At 38.5% G+C, this 24,447-nt stretch overlaps 2 protein-coding genes across 4 annotated transcripts in view; one reads left to right on the forward strand and one right to left on the reverse strand.

Moving 5' to 3' along the window:
* The window catches only part of IARS2 (isoleucyl-tRNA synthetase 2, mitochondrial), a 54,629-nt gene extending 47,474 nt beyond the window's left edge, over nucleotides 1-7,155 (forward strand). The window contains exons 17-23 of the mRNA XM_054023562.1: nucleotides 605-730; nucleotides 1,211-1,342; nucleotides 2,906-3,012; nucleotides 4,032-4,177; nucleotides 4,440-4,630; nucleotides 6,279-6,423; nucleotides 6,737-7,155. Coding sequence (XP_053879537.1) covers nucleotides 605-730; nucleotides 1,211-1,342; nucleotides 2,906-3,012; nucleotides 4,032-4,177; nucleotides 4,440-4,630; nucleotides 6,279-6,423; nucleotides 6,737-6,879 — 990 coding nt within the window. The 3' untranslated portion in view covers nucleotides 6,880-7,155. The remainder of the gene's footprint in view (nucleotides 1-604; nucleotides 731-1,210; nucleotides 1,343-2,905; nucleotides 3,013-4,031; nucleotides 4,178-4,439; nucleotides 4,631-6,278; nucleotides 6,424-6,736) is intronic.
* A 302-nt stretch (nucleotides 7,156-7,457) lies between these two features.
* Nucleotides 7,458-24,447, reverse strand: part of RAB3GAP2 (RAB3 GTPase activating non-catalytic protein subunit 2) — an 87,263-nt gene continuing 70,273 nt past the window's right edge. For all 3 annotated transcript variants that reach the window (XM_054023561.1, XM_054023560.1, XM_054023559.1), the window contains 9 exons: nucleotides 22,468-22,534; nucleotides 21,302-21,372; nucleotides 17,528-17,563; nucleotides 16,743-16,817; nucleotides 16,205-16,423; nucleotides 14,028-14,117; nucleotides 13,706-13,924; nucleotides 11,194-11,352; nucleotides 7,458-10,004 (listed from right to left, as the gene is read on the reverse strand). In XM_054023561.1, coding sequence (XP_053879536.1) covers nucleotides 9,858-10,004; nucleotides 11,194-11,352; nucleotides 13,706-13,924; nucleotides 14,028-14,117; nucleotides 16,205-16,423; nucleotides 16,743-16,817; nucleotides 17,528-17,563; nucleotides 21,302-21,372; nucleotides 22,468-22,534 — 1,083 coding nt within the window. In that variant the 3' untranslated portion in view covers nucleotides 7,458-9,857. The remainder of the gene's footprint in view (nucleotides 10,005-11,193; nucleotides 11,353-13,705; nucleotides 13,925-14,027; nucleotides 14,118-16,204; nucleotides 16,424-16,742; nucleotides 16,818-17,527; nucleotides 17,564-21,301; nucleotides 21,373-22,467; nucleotides 22,535-24,447) is intronic.

Genomic DNA, 24,447 nt, shown 5'->3' on the forward strand with positions numbered 1-24,447 from the left:
CGGTGGTGCCATCAGTTGACAGAGTGGCAGGGGATTCAGTACATAAGCAGATGGAGAGTTTGAGCCCCATCTCTGTTCAATTAATTTGTAGAAAAAACATTCTACACTTGTATACTGGTTCTCTGTTGACCCTGATTGTCAGATGGTATGGGGAAGAAAGAGAAAATGTGTCTCTTTCACTACCCACTCCAAATGCACGGGGCTAGGATTTTGGGGCATCAGATGAGGTGGTACACCCCACTCAGTATGATTCCAGAAGGAGGGGGCCTGGAGGAGCTGGTGCTGGTGCCACGCTGGAGCTGAAGCTAGCTCTGTGCCTCCGATAGATATTGCAAGGAGAGGTAGAGGGAGGCTGTAACTGCTGTGAGCTTGTATTACAGTACTGCTATAACGACCGATATAGTAAAAACAAAGGGTGGGTATCTTAATTCCAGAGTGTACATTTTAATTAGAATTATTTGTAGACGAATCTTTTGGGCACAAATACAAACATGATGTTGCTGACCCTAGAGTCTTACTGTATTGGTTTTAAAATGTGTTTGCATTGTCTTAAATTGCAAATAAGCAGCATTGAAAAGAGCTTTGTGTTTTTGTCAATGAACAGGACCACAGTAAGGAGCCTCCGTATGGCGCTGATGTCCTTCGCTGGTGGGTGGCAGAATCAAATGTTTTTACAGAGGTGCTGATTGGACCAGCTGTACTTAGTGCTGCAAAAGATGATATAAACAGGGTGAGAAGTGAATATGATGCATCTGATTTTAAGAGAACACATCCTCTTCACCTTTGGTTTTATATTTACAGAGTAGAATCCATTGTGATACCAAAGATGACCGCTGACTTTGAAATTTGTCGCAATGGAGTGTATGTGAGCTTTTCTTTTAGCTGAAAATGAAAGGTGTTTTTTCTCAAGCACATAATTATTATTGCTCCCTTTTGTGATGTGCTGGTCAAGTAGTAATATATTTTAGAGAAAATAAAAATATGTTCTTTAGCTTGCCTGCCTTTAGCTATTGTTGGTATATAACCTATTTATCCTTTTGGTACAGGTACTGTATTTTGTAATGATTTGGAATCATCAATTAGAAAAATGGTTGAGCTTTCTATTTTATTTAAATTTAAATTGACAGGGTGGAAATCTCTTGTGCATCTTGTTTACTCTTCATTCTGATGAAACTGTTTCATTTAACACTTCTGAATGGTTTATTGTTAGCTTCGGAATACGCTCCGCTTTATGTTGGGAAACATGGCTGGCTTCAATCCAGAAACTGACTCCATCCCCAGTTCAGAGATGTATGTAATAGACCAGTACATGCTACACTTACTACAGGATTATGCTAAGAAGGTGAGGGTGAATTATGTTAATCTACTGTGTACTTTGTTATACAAGGTGGGTTGTTAGTGATTAATTTAAATTGGGAATATAATGTCTCTGGGGAAAATGCTTATAAGTGTGTGTGCATTATTTTGAAGAAAAAATGTAAATAGTGAGCTTTTCCAATAATGGAGCAAAATGAAGGTCTATCTTAAATTTGTGATAAGGAAATAGCTGGGTAGCATACTGTATATACAACTGAATTCTTTCCATTATCAATGCCAATTTTGGGCAAGAAAAAAACTCACCCTAGACAGCACTTGGCATGCATCTGTATTGTATAGTACACAGAGGTAACTCGTAAAAATGTTTTAATTGTCTGAATGTAGAAGAGCTTTAATCTTCATGTAGCCATTCAAATATAGCCTATTTAAAAAACTAAAGGCTAAATTTTGCTCTCTGACACATACATGCAACTTCCACTCAAGTCAATGGGAGTAAAGGCTATGTATCTGAGGGCAGAATGGGACCCTTGAGGTGATCACTAATATAGTCTGCCTCTACTCTGGGCAACTTAGGGCTTTTTGAAAGGTTTAAAAAACTTCAATAGGAGTCCTAAGTGCGCATGTTAAATTTTGCTTTATTTGAACCTGCCTTCAGAGGCCTCAAATTGCTCCAATTAGAGGAGGGTATACAGCCATATCTAATGCTTTTTTGGGAGGGGTGAGGGGGTGTCAATATATTTAAATGCAATTCAGAGCACGTTTGGTGTATGTGACCTGTGTAGCTAACATGTTCCTCTTGATGCTCCAAATGCTCTGTTTACATTCAAGATTGGAGTAGCTATAGCAGAATCACTTGGCTTTCAGACACTTAGGAAATTTGCAGGTTATGAAACATTCACTTTATAAATACGAATCAAAAAAACATTTCTTTCAAAATCTTGAGACAAATTGGTTAGATGTTTTTTATTTTGATTAGCAAAGATGCTTCGGCAATGTACAAGTGGTGAGAGGGTGAAATACCTTCGCAGAGCTGGTTAGGTGAGCCAAATGGAATTTCAGGAAGGTCAGGACCTAGCTTACTAATCACATCTAGGATAATTGAGCCAGAAATGCATTCTGCATACTCGAGTGATGAAAGAAATCAGAAGGCTGTCTCCTAAAACCTGCTAAGCAGAGAGGGGAGTACTGGAAATACCTGGTAGAACAGTAGTTGCTATACCTAGCATGCTTTTTGGATTTCTCTTCCCTTAATCTTTTTTCCCAGATATACTAGCATGAAAACAGGATTGCTTTAGATCTTATTTCACTTTGCCATCCCTTGGAGAGGGATGTTTGATTCTGTGTCTTTGAATGATTTCTCTATTCCCGTTGTTACAAACTCACTGTCCAATTCATATGAATTATCAGGTTTTTTCCTCAGAAGAGCCCAGAAAGATGTTCTCCCAGGCGCCTTACCTTTCTCCTACTCAGCACTTGCCCCCTTCCTGTACTTTCTTCAAAAGAAAATGTTCCCAGGCTTATCATGACCTAAATTTCTATCCAATGTGATAGTAATTGGATGTGCTGCTATCATCTCTCTGTTCCCCAGGTTACAGAAGCGTACAAGGAATACGATTATGGCAAAGTTATTCGTTTGTTACAAGCATTCCACACTAGAGATTTGTCCAACTTTTACTTCAGCATAATCAAAGACAGGTAGGTATTAATGTCTGCCGTCACTAAGGCAACTTTTTTCTTTTTATGATTTTTTAAGAAACCTGGTTTGAGATTGGCTGTGGAACTCTCATAAAGGAGATAATATAAATAGTGATTGAAGTATATCTCCATCCCAGGCTTTCCTGAAAACAAATACTTGTGGCAAAATAGAATTTATTTTTAATGAAACTTAGTTAGCAGCTAGAGGGTGATTTATAGTATCCAGCAGCATTGAACCCATCTTCTCAAGATCTGTATTTCAGCAATTCTTGTTTCCTTCCAAACGTAACTGGAAGGGATACCAGATAGTATAGATTTAGCCCCAATAGGCCTTTTGGGTTACTGGCTCTTAATTGAATTGCTTAGGTTTCTAGAGGGGATACACATCTCGTTCTTTGCCAATACTCTTGTTAATTGGACTTACGGGTTCAGAATCAGACTTAGCAGGCGTTGTTTAAAAAAAAGCTGTTGGCGTGCACGTTGGTATTTATTATGCAAGAACTAGAAGGTCACAGATTTTTCAGTAGATGCTTTTGCTACATCTGTCCCAAGTTTTCCAGGACAGAGTTTCACGTTTCCTGATCCTTAGTCTCAAATTTCTCCAAGAAAAATTTTCCTTTAAGGGATGGGTTTTTCTTTCTTTGAGACCTTTTGTGCCAGTCTAGAGGCTGGGTATAGGCCCTCTCTACTGGGGACCCAAAACACTGAAGCTTTCTGAGGGGTATCATCCCTCCTACACAAAGAACTTTTGGCTCAGTAAAGCCAGTTAAAAATGCAAAGCAGTCAAATGAAACCTCTTTAAAGAATAACTAGAAACCCAGAACTGTTGTAAAGGCAGAACACAGTGTAATCTACGTACAGACTTTGAAAAACAAATTATGGCTTAAAGTTAGGCCCTTAGGTCTATCTTGAAACACCTAAATAAGACCGATTTTAGCACACATCTTGTATCTGGCTGAACTCTCTCTCTCCCCTTACTGAAAGCAACTTCACAAACTCTACCCTCTTGTGACTCACAGGCTTTATTGTGAAGAAGAAAAAGATCCTAAACGTCGTTCATGTCAAACAGCCTTAGTCGAGGCTTTGGATGTAGTGGTGCGGTCGTTTGCACCAGTCCTTCCTCATCTGGCAGAGGAGGTTTTCCAGTTCCTCCCATACAAGAAAGGTAAGGCATGTACACCTCCGTCACAGAAACCAGACACTGACATTTCAGAGAACTTGTACTAGAACAGTGACTGTGGACAAAAATTTGCATTTGTTTAAAAATCTGTATTTTTTAACTTTGCAATTAAAAGGTCCTCGCCATCCTTTGTCTAGCTCAAATAAAAATAAGTATTTAAAGAAATCAGCTGCAGAACAGTTTTATGGAAAGGGAGCAGGTGACAGCACAAACTCCAATGCATTGACCATGTTTGTTTTATTTCAAGAGGGGGAGAGTGTTTTCCATTCTGGCTGGATTAACACAAGCTCCGTGTGGAAGAAACCTGGCCTAGAGGAAGTGGTGGAGGCTGCATGTGCGATGAGAGACTCTTTCCTTGGATCCATTGCTGGCAAAAATGCTTTGGAGCATGAAGTCATCATTGTGATCGAGCCTGGGCTGCTCTTTGAGTTAATGGAGGTAAAAACGAAAAACACCCACCATCCACCCCACCCGTTAACATTCTAGAAACAAATAACTCCTCCTCTACTTGAGCACTTAGGGCTAGATCTCTGTGGGCGACTTGGAGTCAGGGTTACAGTGCTTAACAGGGAGGTGCCCTGAGGTCTAGTGGAATCCACAGCCCCAAGTCAGGAGCCCAGTGTGAGTTAGGTGGCTCAGAAGACAGCTAGCCTGTAGGAACTACTAAGGAGAGGGGGTGACCTGAGCCCCACCCTCAAAGGGAGTTAAATGTCAGTCACCACTTGGGATTCAGTTGGAAGCCATCTCCTGGAGTTAGGCACCTGTGTCAGGTCAACCCTTTCTTGCAAAGAGTGGAGACGGGTGCCTGTGTTCCCTCCCTGGTTAGTGCATTCACCTATGATGGGATGTGATACCTGGGTTCAGATCTTCCCTCTGCCTTGAAGTAGCGACGTGAACCCAGGTCTCCCATCTCTCAAGTGAGTGCTCTAAGAGCTAGCCCGTAACACCATTTTGCCTCACCCATTGAATATTCAGGTATTTCACACAAAGTGGAACCGCTTCAACAGAAGTGATTGAGACCTACCCCATGCTCCCCTCTAGCTTGGTGGTGAGGATACTCGCCTGGCACAGGGTGACTTCCTCCTGCAGGTGGGGGGACAACTAGGTTGAGGATCTCTCTGGGACTCAAGTGCCAAGTGGCTTGGCAGTATCAGGACATAAGCAGCTTTGTGCATGCTACTGACAAGTTTAGGTAGCAGCCAACTGGGGATTTTGATCTAAGTTTTGGGTTTAGGTGCCTAAATCCGTGGATCTAGTCCTTTGCAGCATTTTTCAGATGACTGCTAACAACACGGACAATATTCTACTTAGCTAATCCATGTGATTTCTGAGCCAGGGTCAGCACACTTGTCAGAACATGAAAGGGCTATTTTCTGTTCTGAAAATGGACATAGGGTCCAGACTTCTTGCTATCTTAAATGATTAGGAGTTTGATGCAGGCTTCCCTAGTGGGTTGCAGTTCAGTACTGGATGTGAAACTGATACAGGAGGAATAGGCAAGGGATTTTGGACACTTCAGTTTCTTGGGCCTCTGTTCAAACCAGGTCTAAATAACTGAAGTCAATGCCAAGCCTATAGGAAAGAAGTTGGTAGTTGTTTCAGTCCAGTTACTAATGAATGTGTCCCTACGAGAAATTACTACCATCTCTGAAACTCTACGCTTTTAAAATGCAAGGGATTGACTTGTGCTAGGGCCTAAGGCATTTAAGGAAGGTGTATGCTGAAGTTTGAAATGATACTGGGGAGAGAGATTGCCAGCATTGTCAATCTGGTATCAAAACTGAGCATTATGATCAATCATTTTGTTTTAGGCCCCTGACATCAGGAGCTGAGAGGTCAGAGTATAATTGTTATACTGCTGGCTGGCAGTAGGATGTATTCCCGCAGCTGGAGAAGTGGCTCAGACAAAAGCTCTGGCTGCTAACATTTGTTGAAATGTCCTGCAGCCACATGCACACCTCTAGCCTTTGCCAGCAGGAGGGCTGGACTTGAATCAGGCAGCTTGCAAACCCCGTGCTGCATTGTACGGTGTATTTGTTGCAAAAGTTTAAGCTATTTAAGTTCAGAAAGCGACTGTTCTTTCCAGACACTGCAGTCTGAGGAGTCTTCCAGTGTATCGCAGCTAAATGAAATCATGATGGCTTCACAGACAACTCTACTGTCCGAACTACCTATAGAAATGGCCACAGATGAAAAGATCATTAAAGGGACCTTTTTGATTAACTTAGAAGGTAAGAAAAAGGGACTAACAACGAACCACTGCCTGCTTCTACCCAGCAAACACAACTCTCTCTTAGATTAGAAACTTACCTATTACCGAGAGCTGATGCCGAGCAGGATCAGCCCCTTTCTGTGCACTAGTTTTTCTTGGTCTCTTACCTGCATTTAGGACTCTGGTCAAAGGTGGTTCTTGTAGTTTAGCTTTACTTTATAGAAAGGAAAAGAGAAATTTTAACCCCCCTAAATGCAGTTAGCGGGAGGCTGCAGTGTGAGCTGGGTTTTCAATGCCGACTGTACGCTATACAGTAAAATTTTCTTTGACAGGTGGTGATATTCGTGAAGAGTCAACATATAAAGTTATAGTCCTACCAGCTGCTAAAGCAAAATGCCTTCGTTGTAGGAAGTACACTGCTGATTCTCTACTCTCACTATGTCCACGCTGCACCGAAGTCATGGCTGGAAAATGAAGTGAGCTGGACAATTATGTAGATATTTCCACTTGGACTATAAACTATAAAAGACGGTTAACTCAATGTTTCATTAACCCAATGGAACCCCTGAGCTACAAAGTAACTGCAAGAGTTAAAGAAAACTCAGTATATGCTGAAGAAAGCTGTAGCGGTTCACAGGCAATGCATTTTATGCCTTAATCTAAGCAGAACTACAGTAGTGGAAAAAAACTTTAAAAATGCTTGTGTTTATATCAACTTTACGCCTAATAAAAGCTGTTCTTCAAACACAGACTAATACTACAAGTGTGTGTCAAAATTTAACGTGGTCTAAAGTAAGTAGAGTCCTTTCTCTGAAACCAGCGGTAACTTATCTTGATGGCTATTGTAAAAGAGGAGATCAACTACTGAAATGGCAGGCTATTGCCTAGCACTGAAGATCGTGAAGTCTAAATTACTTTATTCATAGTGGTGTAAACGGACTTTGTGAAGTTGCGTAGTTCAGCTAAACCTTCTGTACGCTGGAGTAACGGGTAAGGAAAAATATTTAACTATACATCATAGTTCAGGTCTGCATGCCCAGGGAAGGCAAAAACTAGAATCAAATCCCAGCTTTATTTGATTTACACAACTCCACAGCAAGTGACACAGAAAATAGCAGTATATACATAATCTTATTACTTACAGTACGTTACAGGGTTGATGTAAAGTGTTTCACATAACACTTTAGGCCTTGATTCTCAATTACACTAAGTTCCTTCATGCTGCTCTGGTAGCGTGAAGGGATTTAATGTAAACAAGAAACAACCCTTAGGCCTGGTCTACACGGGGGGGCGGAATTGATCTAAGTTACGCAACTTCATCTACGTGAATAGCGTAGCTGAAGTCGACGTACTTACATCAACTTACTGTGGTGTCTTCACCGCGCTGAGTCGACTGCTGCCGCTCCCCCGTCAACTCTGCCTGCGCCTCTCGTGCCGGTGGAGTACAGGAGTCGATGGAGTGCTCGGGGGTCGATTTATCGCGTCTAGACAAGGCATCATATAAAAAGGCCTACAGTAGCCTCAGAGGAAACTGCCCTACAGTCTTACCCTAGAACATCTCAGACAGCCACGTGTCTCTTACCAGTATTTAACTTGTCAATATACTGAATCAGTCTATAAAGTTGGCAGGTACTGGCCATTATTTGCTTTCACTAGCACAATACCCTTCATGGTAACCATAATGTCATACAACAGCAATAGGCATAAATGAATTATAGCTATATTCTTTAAAATGCAAAACAGAATGCTGTGTTTTTCAAAAAGCCTCCATATTGCTAGAGGTGAAGTAGCATTGTAAACTGATTTCTGTACATTAAGAGCCAAGAATACTGAATAAGTAAACTTCAGACTGTCTGTCAATTTAAAAGTGTTTATTTCAAGTGAACCCTTCTTGTAGCTTGTCATTCTACAAGGGAGTGGCAATCCCCACCTCCACAAACTGTTCTTGTTCCTGTTTTAACAGTAGTTCCCTGATAACAGCAGCACACCTCAGAGAAGGTAATCACTACTGAGTAGGTTACTTCTAGTATTGGTAAATCTTATGTCCTATTGTTATCACCAAATTCCTTTATATAATAAGGTAGATTTATGATTGTGTATAGTTAACAATTACAGACAAGTGCAAGTTACAGGAGTCAGCTAGCTGTTTCCATTATAACTGATACAGGAATTGGTGAGAATCATTCTTCCAGTCCTGATGTTCACAGAAAACATGTATATCAGAGGACAACAGGGATACTCAGCTGCTGTAAGATCAGAATGGTGGTCTGCTTCTGATGGCTTGAAAAATACCACCCAAAACTTAAGGATTCTGGCTTCCTAATACAGATATCCTGGGGCACTGTACTACGAAGAACACACAAGGTTTTGTAAAACGCAGGTTTTCTGTATTACAGATCTTCAGCACAGTGGGCAATAATGCACACTACAAGGGTATGATTTCTAAAGCATGTTAACATCTTATACTTTAATTGGTCTGTATCGACCCTGCTGGTTCCCACTAGAAGTTCCCTAGCACACTTTAACATAATGCTGTTTTAATGTATCACACGTTAATGCACTTTAGAAATCACACCCCAGAGGGTGCATTATCCCATGGTGTAGTTCTACTCTTACCAGAAAGAGTGTGTTCTAAATAACTCATTTAAGCAAGTGAAGTATTAAGACCAGGGGCTTGATCCTAACTTCACCAGGATTTCCATAACAGCCGCACTAGGAAACTTACGCTCCAATCTTGTTTGGGTGAGGCCTTATTGGTAAAGTGATGTTTGTTTCTACAGTGATGGCCTTAAGAGTATTCTTCCCCAATACTTGAACTTTGATGGGTGCGTTCCTCTTTCTAATTTTATCTTCATTGAGACTGCAAGGTGTTTTGTACTGCTGTTACAGGAAGTGAGCCCCTCCATCAACTCTGGCTCCTCTGAAGATTAACTACTAGGGGCCCTTCAGAATAGAACTCTTTTATGGAAATTAAACACGACCATTTTTATTTCAGAAAAACATGATAGCCTAACATTTTTCCTTACATGATACAGATTTATGCAACTGACTGTTGTCCAATAACCAAGCATATATGGAAAATACATTTAACGTTTTTTCAGAGTATGAAATATAGAATCTCACATGTTAGGGTAAGAATATAATTTGTAAATAAGTGGAATAAAACTGCTGTTACATGTAACAATCTATTTAAGCTAGAGCAGAAGTGCTTGAGCTAGAAATAAATAGTGGAGCATTTGAGTTATTGACAAATGTACAAAGATTACTAGCTCCTAATATATTATGCACAATAGGGTGGAACTTAGACTCCATTGTAAAAGCATTTGCTTTTTAAATTAGTTTATTTTACAAAAGCCACATGAATGTTTCCCTTTACAAAGGTCAGCCTCAGTGTGTAAAATCATGCACTACCTCATCTTACAGCAGAAGTGTTTAAAACTAGTACGTAAATTGTCATGAAGAGATTGCTTCTACAGCCTCGATCAGATTCAAGGCAAGGCTATATTGCCCGTGGTTTTCCGGTAAATGCTCTATTACTTTGTTTACTAGTTTCGCTGTTGTTGCAATTGGCACTTCGACATTTTGAAGATCGTGTGGGTCCTGCAAAAGGATTTTTAAAAAGTGTCAGAAAGAAAAGGCCACAATGAAGTTTGCTTGTAATTGTAAATGGGTGTCTGAGCTCATCTCTAGTTAACACATCAGAGTTAAGCAAGCAGTGGGGGATTTAAGCCCAGTAAAATGAAGCCTAAATATGATGTATCCAGTACTAGTTTGAAGTCAACACAGCTATTCTTGTATCATCCCACCCCCCTTTGAACTGTACATTCAAGGAAACAGAGGACTGCAGAGAACTCCTTTGCTACGGTCAGATTCCTTTGATCTGAATCAAAAGTTGAAAAGTTCTGTACAGGATCCTGACTTTCACTAGGATAAATGCTACCCACAGTACAGTCTTTAAACTTACAGAAACTCATACAGGGAACACTATTCAGGAGGACATGAGTCTTCTATACAACATAATGCTGCAGTTTATATGAATGCTTCTTAGATCACACTCTGGCACCACTCAAGAGAACCATGCCACTCACTAGTGCACAGCAGAAAACTCAATTTATTTCCTCTGAAAGAAGCTTCATTCTACAACTTCTTGAATTGTTTCACAGATTTAGCACAAGTTAGTCTTGTCCCCAGACTAAAGAAAGATCAGCTACAAGCAGTTGAGCATACTGCCAATAATTACACAGTAAAGCAGTCCCATGGTTTAAAACATGAGTAATAATATGATAGTTTCACGGGGGAGGTGGGGACACATCCATTAAAGTGAAGATAAATTATTTAAACTTTTGGAAAGGGACATTTTTGGACTCCTACCCATCTTGTCCTCAAGAGCAGCAAATATGCAATTGTTTGCATGCACCTGAACAATTTACTCCCCTTCAAGTGTTGGTAAAAGGATTCCCAATAAAATCTAGCAGTGAAAAGAGGCATTTCTGCAATACATTCACATTTTAAACCAATCAAGATATTCGCTCTATCCTCTGAATTGACTGCAACCTGTAACACTGAAGTTGTGTGGCTTTTTAGAAAATGTAGAATGGAGCAGAGATGACGAGATAGTTGATCATGCTGGGCTGTCTTGTTCCTATTAACCAGAACTGAAGTCAGGTAGGCTTGGACTCAAACTTTACACTAGAGCATTACTAAAAATGTTAATTTTTAAAAGTATTAAAAGTCTTTGGTCAAAAGGAAGCTTTCTATAAATTTATTTTCTCATTTAGGCTGAACCTACCATAGCTTTAAGCCAGGTACATAGTGTCGGAGGAAGTCTGGCCAGCAGCTCCATGCCTTCTTTCGTCTGTGTGTGTAGTAAAGCATAGGCCAGTCTCTGTCCTGTCAGCACAAGTAGCTGTGATGCAAGCACTTCTTTGTCATGCACTTGAAGAATGGCCTGAGAATAGGAATATACCAACAAAACTCATAGTAAAAATGTGCAAGATTACAGATGACCCATGTAGAAACTACTTTATCTTGCTTCAGCCCTAACCTTCAATTAATACAAGGACAAATGAAGGAATTTGAAACGGATTTATCAGCCAATGGTATGGACTCTTGTTAGTGACTTTTACTGAAAATTGTGGAACAAATCCACAATTTTTTTCCAAGTCCTGCACTGTAGAATGCAACTCTTATAATGGCTACATGGCAGTGAGTCTTAAGGCTCAAGCTCATACCTTAAGATTCTTGAAACATGAGTTCACATCCCCTCTGTTTGAAAAACTGTCTCCTGCTAAGATGATAGACTAAGAAAACTGAAAGCTTTTTTTACTGTCTCAAGCCTGCACATTGCCCTAAAGTCATCTGATTAGAACTACAGTGATTTATACACAGGCATATTACTACAGACACTTGAATTTTGCTTATTTTTCAAGCTCTCTAAAATCATTTACTTTTTTAGTGTCACCTCTTTGCATATTTGTTACTTCCCTCTAAGGAAGGCAGAAACTAAGCACCATGCAGTTTGACAATTCCAAATATTGATAGTTCAGGGCTGCATTTTTGTTTTAAGAAGCATCAAAATCTCTCAATATTGGAACCACAAAACAGCAAAAGAACACCATTCCGAACACAGCACAAAGATTTCATGAACATGCAGAGTAATGAATTTTCAAACTCTTCTTCTGTGACAAGTTTCAGAGAGGTAGCCGTGTTAGTCTGTATCAGCAAAAACGAGGAGTTCTTGTGGCACCTTAGAAACTAACAAATTTATTTGGGCATAAGCTTTTGTGGGCTAAAACCCACTTCATCAGAGACATGGAGTGGAAAATACAGGAGCAGGTCTAAATACATGAAAAGATGGGAGTTGCCTTACCAAGTGTGTGAGGTCAGTCTAATGAGACAATTCAATTAACAGTAGGATACCAAGGGTGGAAAAATAACTTTTGTAGTGGTAATGAGTGGCCCGTTGACAAGAAGGTGTGAGTAACAGTAGAGGGAAATTACTTGGGAGACAGGCCAGTCCTCGCTTACAGACAGCCCCCCAACCTGAAGCAAATACCAACAACTGCACACCACACAACAAAAACACTAACCCAGGAACCAAACCCCGGTGCCAACTCTGTCCACATATCTATTCAACGGACACCATCATAGCACCTAACCACATCAGCAACACCATCAGGGGCTCGTTGACCTGCACATCTACCAATGTGATATGTGCTAGCAATGCCCCTCTGCCATGTACATTGGCCAAACCAGACACTCTCTACGCAAAAGAATAAATGGACACAAATCTGACATCAGGAATTATAACATTAAAAAACCAGTAGGAGAACACTTTAATCTCCCTGGTCACTCAATAACAGACCTCAAAGTGGCAATTCTTCAACAAAAAAAGCCTTCAAAAACAGACTCCAACCGGAAACTGCAGAACTGGAATTAATTTGCAAACCGGACACCATCAAATTAGGCCTGAATAAAGACTGGGAGTGGTTGGGTCATTACAAAACCTAAACCTAATTTCCCCCTACTGTTACTCACACCTTCTTGTCAACTGTTTGAAATGGACCACTCTCATTACCACTACAAAAATTATTTTTCCTCTCTTGGTATCCTACTGTTAATTGAATTGTCTCCTTAGATTGACCTCACACTTGGTAAGGCAACTCCCATCTTTTCATGTATTTAGACCTGCTCCTGTATTTTCCACTCCATGCCTCCGATTAAGAGGGTTCTAACCCACAAAAGCTTATGCCCCAATAAATTTGTTAGTCTTGAAGGTGCCACAAGGACTCCTTGTTGTTTCTTCTGTGACAACTCATTTAAGTAAGTTTGACACTGAAGTTAAGTGCTAGAGTTTGGGTTAAGGATCTGCTCAAATTGGAAGTGGAGTACTTTGAATCCCCACATTGTTTCTTAACTGTACTGACAAATAAAAATGAATTCTTATCCCAGACCTCAGTGCTTAGCACAACTGGCAATGACAGTTACTGCTTAGTTTAGTTTTGTTCTGCACTAATGGTAGAATCCCATCAGCGAAAGGTGTGAATTCTTCCCCCCACTCCTCCCAAATAATTTTTCTTGTTTGCAAAAAAATTAAACATGGCTGTCCCAGATAACTGTGTGCACCAGAATCAAGTGTTAGAATGTTCTCTGTTGCTGGGGGAACACAAGCCAAGTCAAAATTGTTTGTAAAATAAAGGGGAATATGAATCAGAACTGTCCAGTTACAGACCTGAGTAACTTAGCTCTGCCTCATGATTCCGGCTGTACTCAAGCTGCCAAAGGCACTTTTTAATCATTACCTCTTCTCCGAGATGATCCAGGCCGTAATTATACAGTTCACACACATAATGCCTTCTAATCACATCCTCACTGAGCTGCAGGTGCTGTGCCAAATCCAGAGCCAAAGTTGGCCAGTCCTTGTCTTTTTCAGCAGGAAGTGGTGCCTCTTCTGGGAGCCCTCTGGCATTTTGTGCGGAGCACTGGCCTTGTACCATTGCACTCACAGCTTTCATTAAGAACTTGGAAGCAAACACCAAAATGAGTTAGCAGCAGTTTAATTTTACCTGAAACTCCTTTAAAGGTCTATATTTCCTTGTGGCAGTGTAAAGGATTTAAACTCACTTGTTGGCGTATGGATAACACGTTTGGATCCATATCCCCACTGGGCAGCAACTGAATTGAAGTCAGGTCTTTGAAAAATGCATTTTTGCCCTAAATTGAGAACAGGAAAAACCCATATTCAGAGAAAAATAGATCCATTTTGATCAAGCACTTGAAGGGATAATACTTTTTCCTCATTTAAATGCTATTGCATCTTAGTTTCCAATCCCAAAGAGAAATGCAGTATTTTAAATTACTGAAAGGCTATGAAACAAAAGAAACATTTGTTTAAGCAATCATATGTTTCACTAATATTTCTAGTTTTTTTTAATTACTTCACCTGGCATTCAAGCTTAAAAATTAGGCTACAAATTTCAATAGCAGGGGGTTCTCAATCTGCTATAGTTATCTAACCAAATGGAGCGATCATTACATAAGGAAATAAATCATCTTTTTTTTAAGCCACTAGCATTGGTTTCAGACCCTGAGGGTTATCATTCTAGATTGACATGCCAACTATGACATTTAGTGTGAAATACATCCAACCACGGGGTCTTTTAAGAAAGTAAAGTATTTGAGGGTTTTTTTGTTTTAAGTTTCAAGGCTCACTGAATGGCCCTTGAATTGTGCACACAGTAAAAAAAAAGAGGTGACAGTAACCATTGTCCTGCTGTCATGCTGGATTTGACAAGAAAAGGCAGAGTCTTGTCAAAGGAAGTAAATGCATTTATGTACATGGAATAATATTCTATTGAAGGTGGCCTTGCTTCATCACATGGAATTGACTGAGTTGTCCTGCTCCATGTTAGACATGGAAGCTGGTGCAAAAAGGCAGGTGTCAAACACCAAAATACTAGCAGTTAAGGTGTGCACCTCAATTACAAGACTCCTCAAAACAACTCCGTGCACCAACAAGAAGAAATACATAAAGGAATTGCAGGGTAGCCATGTAATCCAATCCTACTTAATTCCAAGTGCTGCAATTTAGTTCTAGATAAAGACTTGCCTTGTTAGAAATCAGATGAAGTGGCCTTTGAAACATTTATATACTATTAAGTCCACAGTCAATCAGCTGAGATTCCCTAGAGATCTTTCACGAAGAAGTTCTCCCATGCAGCTTGCAGAACATGGGGGAATTTTGAGTGACTGAGGCAAAGATGAAAAGTAAGGCAAGGGAGGATGACAACCATATACAAAAGGCAAGGAAGCACAATTTTTATTCCTCTTTCTGGGAAAGTGGTTTTATTTGCAGAGTTAGGGACGTTTTTGGTAGAGGGAAAAGGATGCTTTATGCAACACACCCAAAAAACAGGTCACATCTTTCACTAGCAGACAATGGTACTTAAGCATGCATGCATGTGCTCTGCTAAATAGGTACAGAGTGCTGAATGGGGACTATGTTTAGACAAGAATCAATAGCAAAATACAAAAAAAAATAGTACTTTGTATTTATAAAAATATCTCAATACATCTTTAAGGAGACATCTGTAGTATGACAGTTCTGCATAGAACCAAATTTTTTTTCAAGTAGGATTAGTTTACAATAGTCTACATCAGCACTTTATTTCTAAAATTCACTCAGTGTGTACACCTCAGCTGCGAGGAAAGCAGCTCAATACGTAACATTTTCTTTACATCTGTTTTAGGACTCAGGAGCAACAACAGATTCCATTTTAAATATAGCAACTATTTATTTTAATCAGTCTGTTCCTGCTCTCACGGCTACTAGCTATTTGTTCTTTCCGAGAAAGAAGTGTGGCATAAAGCATCAGGAATAACTGATACAGAGAGTGACAGATTACGATAATGAAATAGAAGATTTATTATTTGTAATTTCTCTGTTCTTACAGTTCTCAAACTAACAAACGTGTGACCTAATCAGACTGCATCCTGTGTTCTCACCATGCAATAACAGTCATTAGATGGACTAAAATAAGGAGCGGATTTTGACACCTCTAAACCACTCTCAGGACATCCTATTCAGAAGAAAAGTTACCATGTTTGTGGACTGCTGTTCCAGTGACAATCCTTAGCTGAACAGAGTGCACCAATTATCTTTGGCATGACATCAATCTACATACTGTGTTTGAAGAACTAGTTATAAATAACTGATAAAACATGCATGCTTGTTAACTAGCAGCAGCAAGGACAGCATTATATTATAAAACATGTACTCATAACACCTTTAAAAGACATACCTTACTGTCAAAGAGTGAGAGAGGTTTCACACTCTTCAGAGAAAACCTCATGATTCCGTATAATATAGTGCACAATACCGACTGGTGTTCGACAAGTGGGTAGTGGATGTGTTTCTGCTCCAGGGCTAGCTCTACTATTGAGATTGGTCCTTCAGCTGACACCCAGGCATCTTCTGTGTCCAATACTGGAGCTTGCATTTCATCACTACTAACATCAGCCTAGTACAGCAATGCAGAGCAATCAGCATTCAAAAAAATGATTACTTTAAGATACTGTTCAGAAAGATTATGAGAATCTCTATTAAAAACAAACAGGAGTTATATTACAAGCCACAATTTCTCCTGCAAAAGTATTTTAAAAAAATAATAGAAATGTTCCATGTTCACTAGAAAATAATTCACAGACTTTGGTTAAATGAAGTCATTAAAGTAATTGTAGCTATATTATTCATGTTGCCTTCAATTTTCATGGCAAAAACTTACTACTAAAACCATGCATGTTCTTATGTATTTTCTAATCAAAAAAATATTTTTTTACCTCCATTAAGGTTTGAAGAAGATCTGAACATGAGCCAAGAAAAGATGTCATTGCAGTATCACCCATACCTACATCCTATTAAATAAACAGAGTAAATTTCTGCAACATGATTTCGCTTGGATGCATTTTAAAACATTTTAGTTGAAACAGACAGAAAGAAGGGTCTTTATCAGCACTGTTTACATTTCTGGGAGGGCAGGCTTTGCTAGAGAATATACAAAAAGCACTAGTGCTAATTTCAGTTCCTTTATCTCATTATGTTAAGGCCAAATAGTTGCAACAAAAGATTTGGATAGAACAGACAAAAGTAGAATTTGAGAATTTCAATAAAGCTTTGCAACATCTGGAAAAAGTCTTGACTATGAAAGTTGCTTATTCTATCCACTTAATACATTGTTCTATTAAGTAATTATATTCTGCGAAGAATTTTATCAGAAACAAACAAACAACGCACTATCCCCGGAACATAGTTTCAATTAACTCTTCCAGGAGTTGATAAAATTATGTGGACAAAATGTTAGTCAGGTAAGCTTCAGTCTCAAGTTCACTTTCTGTTCCATTTTTTACTAGATTTGTCTACAGCTTTCAACTTTGAGTTGTCAAACTGGAAATTTAAGACTGGCTAAAATTCATCAATATTTTTTATTTTAATCTTTCCCACCCAGATCTCCTTATGCGTTGTCACATTAAAAACATGAAAAACAGATGTAATGACCATTGAAACAAAATGTAATCAAATATTTCTAAATTCCTTGTCATCTTTAGATAAATAAAGCATTACTTGCCCTTCTGCATAATCTGTCCTTCGGAGCTTTTCCAACCTATTATAGAACAAATTTTCAGCATAAGTCTGACACATGAGCAATCTGTTTGTTAAAGTATTAACTTAGTATTAGTAACTTATTTTCCTTATACAACAGAAAAAAATTTCTACAAAGATCGATACAATATACTGGCTATCTTAATTAAAAGAACTGGGACTGGATACAGGCTATAGTACAAAAAGAGCTGAGAAGCAGTTTCTATGTTGAATATTTTCAATGGGCAAAGCTTTTGGCAAAAACATTCCTTACAGCCTGAAGTTTTCCACACTGTCTCATCTGTGTGATTTATTTATCTGCCATCTGAAAAATCAGACTGTACATGCAACAGTCATTTTCAAGATGTTTAAACATTCTACAAAGTCTTCCTTATGAAATAAAAAATAGTTGCAGAATGATTTTAACATTCCTAATCTAAGAAGCCCGTTATTTATGTTCATCTGAATAGCACGAATATGTACTTTTCTATAGAGCTTAGAAACATTTACCCATGGTGAACACTATTCAAAAATCTTGTGGCATGATAACAACCCTTCCTAACTTTCCATCTTTGCCAGTGTTATTTATTTGGGTTGGTTTCACTACTAATGTAGTAATTTTATAACTAGTATTTCAAAACATTAAATGAAGATTGAATTATGTAAGTCAGTGACTTTGAAGACTGGAAGCTGATGAGATACAAGGTTAAAAGAAGACAAGACCATCTCTCCCAGCTAAAGGCTTGACTCTCGGAATAACATGTTAAATAGGCTACCTTCAGCTAGGAGAAAATCTGTGTTATTGCAAGATAGAGCTACCCTCTTGGGATCCAATTCAAGTTTCAACTGTTTGAACTGATTTTTCACAAGATGCATCTTTAAATGAGGGTAATCTTCATTTGACTTTTTACTTAATATTCACAAAGTTATCACATACAAGAATGCTAAATATAGGTAAGGAAATTCTTAGAGCAATCCTTCATAAATCTCTGAAGCGCTGCAACTACTTCACTGGCTTTTGAATCATTTAAATATTGAGGCAGAGAAAAAATAAAACTTTTAGCAGCTAATGACAAACTCTGGCTCTCAATCTCTTCAATTTGCACTGAAATTGTGTTTCAAGGTTGACAATCAGTTTCCTGTTACATGTGGAGCATGTTCAGTTATGGAAAAAATGTGAAATGTTAAGTTGAAATTTCTCTGTTCTTCATCATTTCTAGCTGGTTCAATCACACTGGGCCTGATTCTGACCTAGTTTATATCAGGGAGAGCGAAGGAAAAATTCCACTGAAACAAATGGAGTTATGTTGGTGTAAAACTGATGTGAGAGAACTAAAAGGCACATAAAACCTGAACCAAAGCCTACTGACAGCAACTCAGGGTACGTCTACACTACCCGCTGGCTCGGCGGGCAGCGATCGAGCCAGTGGGGATCGATTTATCGTGTCTAGTCTAGACGCGATAAATCGATCCTTTAGCCCTCTCCCGTCCACTCCTGTACTCCAGCGCCGCAAGAGGCGCAAGCAGAGTCGATGGGGGAGTGGCAGCAGTCGACTCACCACGGTAAGTCGATCTAAGTATGTCGACGTCAGCTACGTTATTCACATAGCTAAAGTTGCATAACTTAGATCGATCTCCCCCACCCCCCACAGTGTAGACCAGGGCTCAGAGACTCCCAAAGACCTCAGTAGTGCAGGATTGGGGCAACAGTATCAAGAATGAAATCAGAATGAAGATGAAATACATGACAAATATGAAAAAGAAACAAGGAAAAATGGACACTGCAGAATAGCAATTGAGATAGGGAAGCCGCAATAAGAAAATTATACAGTGTAACTCATCACACACTTTCCTGTCTGAATTCCGAGCAAGAGTCAGATCTCTATTGCCTGTTTGGGAAAGTTACGATAGTGCTGCTAAGCTCCAATTTCCACAGCTCAATGAACCTTTGGCAGATGATGAAAAACACATGTAGATGGAAGTTACTCTTCCCATGGTATAAAGATCTCACTGATCCAAACTCTGTTGTGATTAGGGTACCACAGCACAGTCTAATCAACAGCTGAAGGAAGATATATGGCCCCAGAATTCATATAGCAACTTGAATTAAGAGCATCCACCATGCTATACCCAAAGTCTGTAGGTTGGAGGACTTTTCATAGTCACTTTGGGAATTGAATAACTGCTAATATATCAAACACTATTTGGGGCAGTTTATATTTTGAGAGCCGTGGGAAGGCTGGATAAGTTATTACAGATATTTATCCTTTTGTTGGTATATTGTAATATGTATACAAATGTCTAAGGAGTCCTGAACTGGAGCTTTCGAACACATTTACATACATAAAGTAATGGTAGCTCACTTTTAACAGATATTGCACATGGATATGTTCAAAGTGTTAGGTAAGAAAGTATGTTAAAAGATTGAATAAATAAGGCAGAAAATCTTTACCCGTACTTATTTAGATGTTAATGCACCAAGGTACTACAGAAGCAGGGGGCTGTAAAAATACAAGCAGTACAATCAGGTAAAGAACTTTTGCTTAAGAGATGGGACTAACTGAATTCTTCTGCAGCCATGAGTCTAGTTGCAGAAGGGTACATGGGAAATGAATAAATGATACAAAAAAAGATAAGCCACAGAAAGGAGAATAGGAAAAAATGAAAAGGAAAAAAAGAAAGAAGAGGGGACAGAAATGATGATACCCCAGCATCTCTAACGTCATCACAGCATATTACTTTGGTACTCTCCTCTTTTGCCCTAAAATCTGAATTACCAATATCTGGACTTCTCCGTACTAGCATGCGAGCGATCAATTAGCTCCCCTGTACAACTTGCAAATTGATACACCAGAGGTAAATTTCTTCAGTTTAAATAGACCCATTATTTGATAGCACTTAAACACAATTTGGAATCACCCCCTTTCCTCCCTAAGTAAGCCAGTTAATTCAGTACTAAATGTCTGAAAGCTCATATCAACAGACATATTTAGGACAGACATAGCCTGGCAGAACTGATGGCAAACAGGTCCTATAATACAAGACTGATTCAGCAAACCAGGGGAGCTGAAAGTGTTCAGCACCATCCAGGATATGTTTTTGCATCTTTAATACCCCAAAGCCTAGAAGGAATATGGTACTCAAGCCAAAAAGCAACTTGTGTGATCTTAATAAAGGTTTCATGGTAAAAACCATCAAGTGCAGGTACAGAAATGCATAGAAAAAAAATGTACTTCTTGGGTTATCTATTAAGCTAATTTATTAGTTACCAGGTTGATAAAATGTATAGGATAGATAATACAGGAATGGAAAGCTCACATTCCTTAAAATAAAATCATTGGTAAAGATTTTTAAGACTTACATTTTATTGCAAAGGAGAACTTTTTGGAATTCACCAATTCAGTATAGTTTTATGCTAGTGTCAAGTGAGAAAAAATTAAGTGTATACTCATTATTGGCGTGTGAAAATATCTGCCAACTTCAGCTGCTTATTAAAACTTACAATAAGATCATTCCAATAGAACAAACAAATGTGATATTTTTTAAAAATAAGCATTTCCCAATATATGCTTTTCAAAAACAAGTATTACCCAATTAATATAATGAAACCACTCAAGCAGCATAGTTTACCTCTACAATCAAAGATGCGCCAAAACCAAAAAGCAACGTTTTAAATATTTGATAGCTTAATTTCTCTGTAAATAAAAAATTAATCAGTAAGAACTGAACTTAAAACTACCAGCCACAATAGCATGTTTACCTTGTCCATTAGGTACGTAGCAGCAGAGAGCCTTTTTACTATAAATGTATTCCACATCATTAGAGCAATACCTAAAAACAATTACAGAAATATAAACTTCATCTGAATGGAGCATTAAAACAGATTTAACGTAAACTCATACAATGAAAGTTATTGCAGAAGAAGAGAGAGAGGACTGTTTTAAAAATTAATGGGTGTACAATAGAACAGAGATGAAACAGTACTTTGAGACATAGATTAATCTGTCTCCAACAAAAGGATAAGTCAGACTTCACTATATAGTCACACAGTGGTCTCATGGGATTTGCATTCCCTTAAGATCGCATCTGGCGCCAAAGCACAAATAGTTCAAAACCCAGAACTACATGGGCCCAGTGTTCCTTTAGTAGTGGGGAATCAGGAGAGAAGGAGATTGTAGAGGGAAGCAGATGTCAAATCAGCTGAATTATAAAGCAACAAGGACAAAATCCCAGTTTCAATGTCAGAAGAACAGGACTGCTTTGGTGCCCAGAAAGATTCATTACATCTATGGCTAATCCATTAAGAATATCATATTGTGTACCGTGATTAAAGGAACTGTTAGACAGGCAGCGAGCCTGGGGCTGAACACAGAGTATAATAGGTTATCACTAGTGCTTTAGTCATATACTGTATTGTGCTTGAAAGCAGTGAAGTGGCCTAGAACAGGACTATTGTCTATGATGCACAGTGTAAACAGGCAATATTGAAGGGCAGGCCCTGAGTGATGAATGGAGTTGGACTAGGACTAACCCCCATAACGATTAAAAAAGTTAGCCCAGTTTTACAGAAATGTGTTTGACTATGCTTCAAACTAAACTAGTTTTCAACAATTTAGCAAAAGCATGTGTGGATGTGACCAAATCGTGTTCTAACAAGGAAGGACTTGTGGGTTTTTTGTTTTTTTTAAAAACATGGTTTAGCCCTATCTACACACCTCAATCTTTGTGGAAGAAAAGGAGTGCAACTAGTTCGAAGGGGAAAACTGGGGGAGCTTGACTGTCAGCATCAGAGTCCCCGATTTAGGCAGAGGTGCTTGGCCAGCACAACAAACTGTACAGATTTAAATCAATCTCTATGCACACTAATTTATTTTGCTCTCCTGAAATTTTATCAAGGATGTTCTTTAACAATAGTTTTGTACTTACCATGCTGTATGTGGGCATTAACAATGCATCTGAGGTGATCTATAGATCTAATGAGAAAACGTGCTTCCTTATATAAAGGGGGAAGAAGAATAAAAAAACCAAACCCATTATTCAATTATTCAATGGCAGTTTCAAAAACAAATTGTGAATTCTTAAAAAGATGTTAATGCAGATGGTTTTCAAGGAACTCATTTTCCAATTAAAGACTATTTTAGGATTTCTTTTATTACAAGACTTGTTATATTAATTTCATCTCTTACCGTCAAGCAAATGCACATACATATCAATGCCACCTAAGCGAGTCATCACTGAACACTGCGATTCTAATGTAATTTTCCGGAGTTTGTTTTAGTTTATATGCTGCCGACACATTTCTTGCAGAAAAATACCTCTCGACTGCTGATGGTTTATCTTGCAAATACAATTTTATTTTTGTTTTAAAAAATTAAACCATTGTTTACCAAAAATAAGTCTGTTTTAGAGTCCATCTTTAAAAAAATCCAGAATAAGATGAACCTTCACTATGCAGTGAGGTGCGCGATAGCACAGATTTACTGCGTCTGGGAGATGCTGACCTCAGTTACAAACTCGATGTTCAGCATCCTCCCAGCATCAGAACTTAAGGGAGCAGTTACAAGTAGGGCTGTCAAATGATTAAAAAAATTAACAGCAATTAATCCTACTGTTAAATGGTATTCTATTAAATATTTGTGGATGTTTTCCACATTTTCAAATATATTGCTTTCAATTACAACACAGAATACAAAGTGTACAGTGATCACTTCGTATTTATTTTTGATTACAAATATTTGCATTGTAAAAAATAGTATTTTTCAATTCATTGAATACAAGTACTGTAGTGCAATCTCTTTATCATGAAAGTTGAACTTACAAATATAGAATTATATACAAAAATAACTGCATTCAAAAATGAAATAATGTAAAACTTTAGAGCCTACAAGTCCACGCAGCGAAAGATAGTGCAGTAAAGTAACCCTAACCAGATCAGCGTTGTGTATTTGTGAGCTATGCAATATTTCAAATCAGAAATATGAAAGCTAATTAACACCAATATTTTTTAAAAGGGCTCTAGAAGTGATCCCGACAATTATAGACGGGTAAGTCTAACGTCAGTACTGGGCAAACTAGTTGAAACAATAGTAAAGAATAAAATTGTCAGACACATAGAAGAACATAAATTGTTGGGCAAAAGTCAACATGGTTTCTGTAAAGGGAAATCATGTCTTACTAATCCATTAGAGTTTTTTGAAGGGGTCAGAAAACATGTGGACAAAAGGGCGATCCAGTGGATATAGTGTACTTAGATTTCCAGAAAGCCTTTGACAAGGTCCCTCACCAAAGGCTCTTACATAAATTAAGTTGTCATGGGATAAGAGGGAAGATCCTTTCATGGATTGAGAACTGGTTAAAAGACAGGGAACAAAGGAATAAATGGTAAATTTGCAGAATGGAGAGGGGTAACTAGTGGTGTTCCCCAGGAGTCAGTCCTAGGACCAATCTTATTCAACTTATTCATAAATGATCTGGAGAATGGGGTAAACAGTGAAGTGGCAAAGTTTGCAGACGATACTAAACCACTCAAGATAGTTAAGACCAAAGCAGACTGTGAAGAACTTCAAAAAGATCTCACAAAATTAAGTAATTGGACAAAAAAAAAAAAAAAAAAAGGCAAATGAAATTTAATTTGGATAAATGTAAAGTAATGCACGTTGGAAAAAAATAACCTCAACTATACATACAATATGACGGGGGCTAATTTAGCTACAACTAATCAGGAAAGATCTTGGAGTCATCGTGGATAGTTCTCTGAAGATGTCCAAGCAGTGTGCAGCGGCAGTCAAAAAAGCAAACAAGATGTTAGGAATCATTAAAAAAGGGATAGAGAATACGGAGAATATTTTATTGCTCTTATACAAATCCATAGTATGCCCACATCTTGAATACTGCATACATATGTGG

Source organism: Malaclemys terrapin, chromosome 3, assembly GCF_027887155.1.
Source record: "Malaclemys terrapin pileata isolate rMalTer1 chromosome 3, rMalTer1.hap1, whole genome shotgun sequence".
In the NCBI taxonomy this organism is placed as follows: Eukaryota; Metazoa; Chordata; order Testudines; family Emydidae; genus Malaclemys; species Malaclemys terrapin.